Below are 10,534 nucleotides of genomic sequence, written 5' to 3'. Positions count from 1 at the left end.
TTGTAAGTTCTTATTTAATTTGTTTCAAAAAGGCATATGACTCGGTTAAGAGGGAAGTATTATATGATATTCTTATTGAATTTGGTATTCCCAAGAAACTACTTCGATTAATTAAAACGTGTCTCAGTGAAACATACAGCAGAGTCCGTATAGGTCAGTTTCTATCTGATGCTTTTCCAATTCACTGTGGGCTAAAGCAGGGAGATGCACTATCACCTTTACTTTTTAACTTCGCTTTAGAATATACCATTAGGAACGTTAAGGATAACAGGCAGGGTTTGGAATTGAACGGGTTACATCAGCTTCTTGTCTATGCAGATGACGTGAATATGTTAGGAGAAAGTCCACAAACGATTAGGGAAAACACGGAAATTTTACTTGAAGCAAGTAAAGCGATCGGTTTGGAAGTAAATCCCGAAAAGACAAAGTATATGATTATGTCTCGTGATCAGAATATTGTACGAAATGGAAATATAAAAATTGGAGATTTATCCTTCGAAGAGGTGGAAAAATTCAAATATCTTGGAGCAACAGTAACAAATATAAATGACACTCGGGAGGAAATTAAACGCAGAATAAATATGGGAAATGCGTGTTATTATTCGGTTGAGAAGCTCTTATCATCCAGTCTGCTGTCCAAAAATCTGAAAGTTAGAATTTATAAAACAGTTATATTACCGGTTGTTCTGTATGGTTGTGAAACTTGGACTCTCACTCTGAGAGAGGAACATAGGTTAAGGGTGTTTGAGAATAAGGTGCTTAGGAAAATATTTGGGGCTAAGCGGGATGAATTACAGGAGAATGGAGAAAGTTACACAACACAGAACTGCACGCATTGTATTCTTCACCTGACATAATTAGGAACATTAAATCCAGACGTTTGAGATGGGCAGGGCATGTAGCACGTATGGGCGAATCCAGAAATGCATATAGAGTGTTAGTTGGGAGACCGGAGGGAAAAAGACCTTTAGGGAGGCCGAGACGTAGATGGGAGGATAATATTAAAATGGATTTGAGGGCGGTGGGGTATGATGATAGAGACTGGATTAATCTTGCACAGGATAGGGACCGATGGCGGGCTTATGTGAGGGCGGCAATGAACCTTCGGGTTCCTTAAAAGCCATTTGTAAGTAAGTAAGTAAGTAAGTATGTGTATTTGTTTACACTGCAAGTGGAAAAAATAATACACAATACAATTAAAATACACAATACAAATAATAGGGCCTACACAATAATTACATTAATAATAATAATAATAATAATAATAATAATAATAATAATAATAATAATAATAATAATACATAAAATAACCTAATTAATAAGTGAATCTAATTTTCTATTACAACCCGCATTACAGCCTTTTTTATGTCCAGTTTTCATTTTACGATAAACAAATTACATTTTAAGAATTTATTTTAGAGGTCTTTTTTATAGTTTAGGAACATTAAATCCAGATGTTTGAGATGGGCAGGGCATGTAGCACGTATGGGCGAATCCAAAAATGCATAGAGTGTTAGTTGGGAGGCCTGAGGGAATAAGACCTTTGGGGAGGGCGAAACGCAGATGGGAGAATAATATTAAAATGGATTTGAGGGAGGTGCGATATGATGCTACAGACTGGATTAATCTTGCTCAGAATAGGGACCGATGGCGGGCTTATGTGAGGGCGGCAATGAACCTGAAAATGGGTTTAAAATAATAAGATTGACTTTCTTCATCTTTTAGTTGCTAGTTTACATTTACCCCACGTGTTTACATTTACCTCTTTGAGAAGGGGTAATTGTAAACACCAATTTTTGCACGGGCTATCAGATACTGAACATTTTTGTACTTCTTCCAACTCCAATTTTGATCACTGGTACATTTCGTCCCTTTAACCTATGATATATGACGGATATAGGAACTCAGTACCTCTCCTGAGCTTCACGATAAGTGTAATTACTATTTTTCACATCTGTGACAACCCTTTCTAAATCCTGTGTAGTTGGGTGGGGGTCTTTTTCTAATATAATTTCTTGGCATTTTGATTACTGAAAATTACAAATGTAACAATAGTAAAACATGTTTACAACCCTCAAGCAATTAAAGCTATGTGGCAAATGTAAACACGTCATAATTTCATGAACTGAGGTTATGGGAGATCTCAAAACCATTGTAATAAATGTTAACTACTATACATTACTCATAAAAAACATTCTTAAAAACAGCACTGTACAGTTGCTTACAATGAAAAAATTAAGGTGAAGCAAAATTCTTTCTCAACTTTTTTTGTAGACTCTTACAAAACATTCGTTCACAACGAAGCAGTTATTACTATTTGGCGCCAAACTGCTTTGTAGGTTAGCCAACATGTTAATTTAAATATTCCCCAAAATAAATGAAAAACTAAAGATAAGGTACAATAAAAAAAACGTAAAAGCCGAATTTCTCCATACATTTTAACCAACTTATCAACGTATTTTTTTTATTTTAGTAGGTTATTTTACGACGCTTTATCAACAGCTTAGGTTATTTAGCGTCTGAACGAGATGAAGGTGATAATGCCGGTGAAATGAGTCCGGGGTCCAACACCGAAAGTTACCCAGCATTTGCTCATATTGAGTTGAGGGAAAACCCCGGAAAAAAACCTCAACCACGTAACTTGCCCCGACCGGGAATCGAACCCGGGCCACCTGATTTCGCGGCTAGACACGCTAACCGTTACTCCACAGGTCTGGACACCAACGTATTAATCACAACTCGATGACTCATTTAATTTTCGACTTCAGATAATAAAGCCATTTGTTGAAATACTTTCAATTACGATAGGTATAAAATGTTTATATTGACAGTTTTGTATTTCTCACAGCATTTGTTTACAATTATCCCCTGTTTATAGTTACCCCCTGTTTATAGTTACCCCCTGTTTACAATTACCCTCGTCTACCCTACTGGTTTTTCACCATATTTAACCTCCACTCCTCTTAATTTGGCTCTGTCGAGATTTTTAATGTTTGAGTGGATTGATAATTGCTGAAAGTTTCTTCTCAAATACTCAAGTTTTTCCACATGTTATTGATACAGGGAATCACACATCTCTCATTAATCTCCTACGTCAGTGCATTCCCATTCGGACCTGGTAATTCTTGGCGTGCTCGCTTTTGTTCAACGCAAACATGAGCCTCAACACCTCCCCTGCCTCCTGAACCTTCCGCATAGCAAGCAGGAACCTCGGACTGGAGCCCAACAGGCTCGTGGCGCAAGATACCAGGATGGTGACCGTGCCCACTAGCCCAAAGAGCATGCGCCATGTGTAGAACTTCAGTTTGCTTCGTACATCCGCCAATTCTCGGAAAATTATAGGAACAAACCCGGAAAAGAACACTGCAAGCATAAAACCATAGATAAATAAATTAGAAGACCTCCAACGCAATGTATCCTTTATCTTTTTATGCTCGACCATGCCGAAATGTAGTAATTATACACCTGGTAGCAATCCTTTAATGCATGTCATTAAAGTACACCTACTCATTAAAGTACAGGTCTTCAGCCAATGACTACTCAGCTTACAGGTGTTCAGCCAATGACAAGTCAGCTTTGTACCGTTATAAAACCGCAAGTATCGATTATTCTCGGATATGCAATCGAAAGAGAATTAGCGAAAAGTCACGGAGGCTGGAAATCCAATACTGTCGCAGAAGGTTATGTTCTGTTACTATAATAATTAGCGTTAATTGTAAATAATATTCAAATAAATCCAATTTGTCATCTCGTTTTTCAGTGTCGAATTCAATAATCAAGGTTATATCAAGTTTAACGGGATTACATCAAGGTCAATGACATTATTCTTCCTCGGAAAAAATCAATACTTTCGTGTCTGCGCACATCTCACAATTCACGACCTAGAACAAGGTCACTTCCGATCTTGTCAGATACAAATAAAATGTATACAGCTGAATAATTTCAAGTTATAAATGTGGTTGAGCATAAAAAGTCGTATGAAACTCGCCTATAATGCTAATTAAGAAGCTCGTTTCATAAACATCCATACTCGCTTCTTAATTACTATCATTATAGGCTCGTTGCATAATGTACTATTATATTATTACTAGTGGCTTGTGCAGCAAATGCTGCAAACTAATTTCATTAGACGTTCAAATAAACATTTTTCAGATTTATTTTCAATGAAAAATACCAGACATTTTGAAAGTTATTTGCTTCCATAATAATGAAACATACTCCCTCTGAAAGGTTTTTATGTCGAATACTTTTTTTTGAACCTATGTATCCTATGTCTCTTGAGTTTCAGCGCGAAAACGCAAGTATTATAACAATGTCAGGGAGATCAGTGGGTTTTTCATGTGGGAGTAAAGCAATAGCTATTTCAGGTCATAATGGATTGTAAACGTCAGGTTTGCTATGCTTTGGAAAATTAGACATACTGTAGCATTTTGGTATAGCTGCTGCATGTAGAGATTGAAATGTAGAGGGTAAAATCATTTTATCCTGCTAAGAGATCTTGCTGAAATGATCGAGAGACTACAAAGTTTTGTAGGTCTCTTATATTTTTAACAGTAAGTAATACCGTCTTTCCTTAGGAACTGTAATTTTTTAGCTTTCTCGAGCCAATACTGAAGAGAATGACGCATATAAATATCTACACCACACCGCCATCAACTATATGAAAAGGCCCAACCCCACATGATTAATAACTATAAAAATATTTGATTTTTAATAACAATACTATTAACTTACGTAAGTTTTATATATATATATATATATATATATATATATATATATATATATATATATATAATAGCAGCCACTCAGTAAATTATAATTATAAATGAAGATCTAATTTAACACATTCTCTGTATCTACTTATGTAATCCCAAAACGTTTCACTTTCATATCATCAATATAGCATTAATATGTATAATTAATGAAAAATAATCACATCGTGGCATTAACTATAATGAAATTTCATTTCTAATGGTAATAATGTAATCAAACCACCTCAAGTTTTGTAGATTTCAATATCCAATACAAAGCTATACTCAGAAAATTACACACCACAGAATCAGACCTGTAAATTATTTTTAGTAAGTCTTGAAGTTTTTAATAACCAGTTGAATTTGAACTCTAAATATGTCAGCAACCCTGCAGGTCATGGCCTTCGTGTAATAGCTAATTGTTTATTGTTGTTGTTGTTTTCTAATGCCAGGCGTATGACAATAAAGTCATTTGACCTCTTGCACTCCAATATTTTTCAAAGATATTATCATGGCCAGCCACTGAAGCACAGATTTTGAGGTGTTCCGAATCCATTTCTTGGTTTGAGTTGCGCAATGGGCAGTTAGGGGACTGATATATCCCAATTCTATGCAGGTGTTTGGCCAAACAATCATGGCCTGTTGCCACTCTAAATGCAGCTACACACGATTTTCGTGGTAAATCGGGAATTAACTGTGGATTTTGATGCAGAGAGTTCCATTTTTTCCCTCGGGATTGTGTTATCAAATTTTGTTTGTTGAAGTCTAAATATGTAGATTTAATAAATCTCTTCACAGAGTAATACGTAGATTTAGTAACAGGTCTGAAAGTAGAAGTGCTGCCCATCTTGCTAAAGCATCCGCATTCTCGTTTCCCAGGATTCCACAATGGGATGGTATCCATTGGAATACAATTCTTTTATTGAGTGATATTAATTGAGATAGCATTTTAGTTATTTCTGCTGTTTGAGATGAAGGTATGTGTTTAGAGACGATTGATAGAATAGCTGCTTTGGAGTCTGACAATATAACTGGATTCCTAAATTTATTGATGTGGCATAGAAGATTCCTTAGACATTCACTTATTGCAATGATTTCACCATCAAAACTTGTTGTTCCATATCCAAGAGATCTATAAAGTGAGAAGAGACAGCACGTAACACCTGCACCGGTACCTTGTTCTCTGGAGATCAAGGATCCGTCAGTGTATAAATGAAGCCAGTTTTGTGGAGGGTACCTAATATTAATTGTCTCTAAAGACAATTGTTTCAGTATTTCAGTGTTTACTTCTGTTTTCAGTATTTAGCTATTGTTTATTGTAGTGTGTGTTTTGTTTTATTCTGAAATCAATGCCGTGCTGAAATGCAATTAGTTATCAAAACTGAAGAAAGATGGATTTTGGAAAATAGGAAAATAATGTAGGAAAATTGATATTTCACTGGAAACTACTATTTTTCTGAAAAACATTGAGTTCCAACTTCAAAATGAGGGGCTATTTATTAAAAGCCGTTCAGTCGTTTTCCGGGAATTTCCATTACCAGTTCAAATTATATATATATATATATATATATATATATATATATATATATATATAGATGATGATTATTATTATTATTATTATTATTATTATTATTATTATTATTATTATTATTATTATTATTATTATTATTATTATTATTATTATTTGTCGGACTATGGATATGTTTTTATGTTTCGTCTGTCTGTAGTTCTGCTTCTATTAAATCCTTGTTACTCTTCACGTAAGAGAACTTTTAATGCGGAACGCTTAAGAGGGTACTTACTCGGAAAAAAATGCCCATTACGGAAATCGGGGACGTCTGGTCAGCCTACATTAATAGTTACAGAAATACATAATTGTGAAATCGTAGCATTCATTTTAGGATATGGTGTATAGAGGTCCCTCACCAGTAGCCAATAAATAACCAACGGACCAGCATACGTCCAACAATACAAGTTTAGATCCTCTCTTGTTCTTAGGAACGACTTCAGCAATGTAAATCTTGGTTGTGGTCGTTGAACTGCTAGTCCTATAAAAACAAAAACATCCACATAAAGTAATGCTGGAATATCAGTACTATCATTTTTACCCATAGATACTGTACAGGGACATCATTTTTTACTAACATTTTTAATATTAACCTGGCTATACCGTTGGATCAACGCCGTTTGTTACCCCCTTCCACGACTGGAGTTCTATGATACTGGCGTAATATACATACAAATCACTTTACTATGTATAGGAGGGAAGAAAAGTAGTTCATCCATTTAGGTAAACTAGGAAATATCGCGCTTTTGAGTTTGATCATCTTCATTATGCAAATCAAGATTTCAGGTATAGCCTAACTCCCTGTAAAGTTGATTTGAATAATTTCGAGGGAAAAATTGTTCCGGAGCCGGGTATCGAACCCGGGACCTTTGGTTTAACGTACCAAACCAAAGGTCCCGGGTTCGATACCGGGCTCCGGAACAATTTTTCCCTCGAAATTATTCATCTTCATTATGTTTTTTTAATCAAAATAAAGTATAGTATTAACAATAAGTGTTTTTACTCACGAACAGAGCTGTCCATGTGGACGTATTCATTATACAGTGTATATTATACTGTCTACAGCACATTAGCGTACAATATAGAGAATGAAGTTAAATTGAAAAATAATCATAATTTGGATATTTAAACACATTTTTGAAAATGGTGGCCGTTCATTTCGATACAGACTTCAGTTCTAATGTGCATATTAACGCACTATAGATTATTGTACCTAATCCCAATTACCAGTTTCGTCCTTCATACTAGTAACTCATGTTGAAATAATTCTGTACCTACTCTATAAAAGAGTACCTTACGTACTGTAAATTCAATCTTCACTTCTGTCCGATCCGAAAAGATAAAATTACTCAGACATGCTATCTATTGTCCGTCCAAGTGGTTATGTCGTAGGGTCGTAGAAAGGGAGGAAATCACATGACAGTTAATTACTTAATGAGGCCCTTTTATTGAAGTTATTCTAAACAGTTGTATAATATTACGCAGACGTCAAATTCCTAACAGAAATTAATGTTCCTAGAAAAGAGCTAAGACAGCCCAGCCACTAGCTGGCGAATAAAAGCTGATGGGGGAAACTGGGATACGACGTAGGCAAATGGACGACAGTACCTACCTGTGCGAAAATGATTCAATATTGGAAGCTCTTTCGTCACTGGAAAACGCGAACATATTTTTGGAACGTACTGTTTACTATGACAGTAAGGCTACTATAACTGTATGTGAGATCTTGGATCTGTGTGGAGAACGGTTGGAAGTTTACTAGTAGAGGGGGTGGGAGTGAAGTACATTCAGAAACTCAGGTGCAATAAAAATTGAAGTAAAAATAAAATGATGTCCCTGTATTTGTCGCCTCACGGACCACAGTGGAGAACTCTTGTTTTCCGCTCCAGCGTTTCGCTTTACTCACCCCATCCCCAAGACAATGATGGATAACGCGAACATTGATTCTGTCGGGGCGAAGCTGCTGCCGATCAGGCCAATGAACTCGAACACGAGAATGACCATGATGATTCTTTTCCGACCAACTGCGTCAGTGAAGTATCCAAACACCAAACCACCGGCAGCTGCACCTGCAACAGTGAAATGTGAAGAAAGAAAAACGCAAAATAGTGCAAAAACTTACTTCTTTCGTTAGTTGTTCACAGACTGGCGACTTTGAAGTAAAAAGTAAAATCCTTTAGATTGAATAAAATGACCTTATAGGAAAGGTTGGAGAAAGTATACATACATACATACATACATACATACATACATACATACATACATACATACATACATACATACATACATACATACATACATACATACATACATACATACATACATACATACATACATACATACATACATACATACATACATACATACATACATACATACATACATACATACATACATACATACGCCTACATCGCCGGTAATCGAACCTGCAACTTTCCAGTCCAAAGACTGATGTTACTCGATTTGCTACATTGAATATGGAATACGTCTGCCGTGGGTTACCTGCCCATGAAACCATGTTGTGCATCAGGATCTTAGAATCAGTAGCTCTGAAGGTACACACAGCCAGAGGAATGGAGAAGCAGAGGTTCATCATGGCGCCGGCGTCAGCTACCAGGCACAAACTGCAGATAGCGACAACTCCCCGGTGGTACAGGCCCCATCCTGCACATTGTGCTGTCATTTTTAGCCGATCTTAATCTCTGTGGCTAATTCTGTGATGCGTGATAATATGGACTGTCAGAAATTAATGGTTTTGAAACGGCCTCCATGTGAATACAAAACTTGTACTTCTTTCAATGGTATAAAGGTCATGAACTATGTCTAGCCTCTTTCATAAAGATGTAGAGCTTTAGATTTGCAGCTCTTCATAATTATTTTGGACCTCGTTTAAAAATCTGCTTTCGTTCCACTCAAAACTTACAATTTGTGACTTATACTGGGTGTTCATTTCAAAGTGTGTCATAACGTCACTGTTGGTGAGTCAGCGATTTGAAGTGAGTTTCAGCTTTTATGTCAGAGAAGTTGCCTATTAATCAAGGCGTTCAATCTGAACTTGAGAACGTGTACTGTATAACTTGAACGTCGTAGCAACAGATGGCGGTCTGTACGATCTGTGTGCTACCATAACCTCTTTCGAACTGTGTTTTGCGGGCAAGTCGTACCCAGGGTATTTGTTATCATCGGTTGAGTACGGCAACATTCCACAAACAAATCAAATGCTCCGTGTCCATGTTGACCGTCGAAGTTAATGTCAACAAATACGTAAGTAATCATCTTAAACCTCTCCCCATATCCCGACAGTAAGAAAAAAAACTCACCTCAGTACGTGTTTCCAAACAGTTCACATTCCTGCCACTACCGGCGTTACGGTAAGTATCGGTAAGTACTCTTCAGAATGAACGCCGTACTTGCTAGGCAACTTCTCTGGCACATAGGTAATACGCCTCTGCGGAAGTGTAGGAAGAATGAATTCTCTAGGCTCATCGGCTAGCCAAATGACGGCATACAGCGAGCCATGACACACTTTGAACTGAACACTCAGTACCTTGTTACCGCACACCATAGAATTTTAACATAAAGTTTTGTCTCCTGATTTTACAAATTGATACAAAATTAAACTTTTCATACAAAGATTCGTTGTTCAAGAAATGAAATATACACAAATATATATATGTGTATATGTAGGTCTATATATTTTGTATATATTTGTACAAATACATAATTGTACTAAGTCAATCGATAAATAGATATTAAAACCCAACATATGGAATTATTGATCGTATAGACTGTACTACATTTCTAGCTTATTAATACAGAATGGAAGTGAAATAACCCTCTAGATTGAAAGGGACGGTAGTGTACACTTAAATGAATAGAAAACCTATATTACGTTTTGTGATTAAATGCACGGTTAATTAGAGAATTAAGTTGGAAGTTTCAGCAGACTGGCAACATCGCCGCTAACACACTCTACTCTCGTCTTGTAATACAGATAAAAGGGGCCAACGAACACAGGTGTGTCTCACTAGGTTAGCTACAGTCCACTTCTCTCTCTGACTACGACGTTGCAATCTGGTTGCATTTTTCAGTGGCTTGAAATTAGTGTTCTTTAAATTAAATTTACACGAAAACCGTCCATGCTATTGAAATACGCCAGAGGGATAAATGATTTTTTATTAGATTTTCTATCGATATAGACAAAATCACGATCCTA

The 10,534-nt window shown here is 36.3% G+C and overlaps 1 protein-coding gene across 1 annotated transcript; it reads right to left on the bottom strand.

Annotated features, from left to right (window-relative positions):
• Nucleotides 1-1,230: 1,230 nt before the first annotated feature.
• Nucleotides 1,231-10,534, bottom strand: LOC138712563 (D-xylose transporter-like). Its single transcript, XM_069844487.1, has 4 exons — nt 8,821-10,534; nt 8,225-8,387; nt 6,678-6,799; nt 1,231-3,363 (listed from the first exon to the last, which is right to left on the bottom strand). Exons 1-4 carry the CDS (start codon nt 8,999-9,001, stop codon nt 3,095-3,097), a joined length of 735 nt encoding a protein of 244 aa, XP_069700588.1. The 5' UTR covers nt 9,002-10,534; the 3' UTR covers nt 1,231-3,094.

Source organism: Periplaneta americana, chromosome 13 (genome assembly GCF_040183065.1).
Source record: "Periplaneta americana isolate PAMFEO1 chromosome 13, P.americana_PAMFEO1_priV1, whole genome shotgun sequence".
Taxonomy (NCBI): Eukaryota; Metazoa; Arthropoda; class Insecta; order Blattodea; family Blattidae; genus Periplaneta; species Periplaneta americana.
Note: the sequence above shows the minus strand (reverse complement) of the source record. Positions and strands in the feature narration are given on the sequence as shown.

Coding starts and splice junctions, on each gene's coding strand:
- LOC138712563 (XM_069844487.1), bottom strand. CDS start 9,001: ATGACAGCACAATGTGCAGGATGGGGCCTGTACCACCGGGGAGTTGTC. Junction 8,388..8,820: donor CAACATGGTTTCATGGGCAG/GTAACCCACGGC, acceptor TCACTGTTGCAG/GTGCAGCTGCCGGTGGTTTG. Junction 6,800..8,224: donor ATCATTGTCTTGGGGATGGG/GTGAGTAAAGCG, acceptor TTGTTTTTATAG/GACTAGCAGTTCAACGACCA.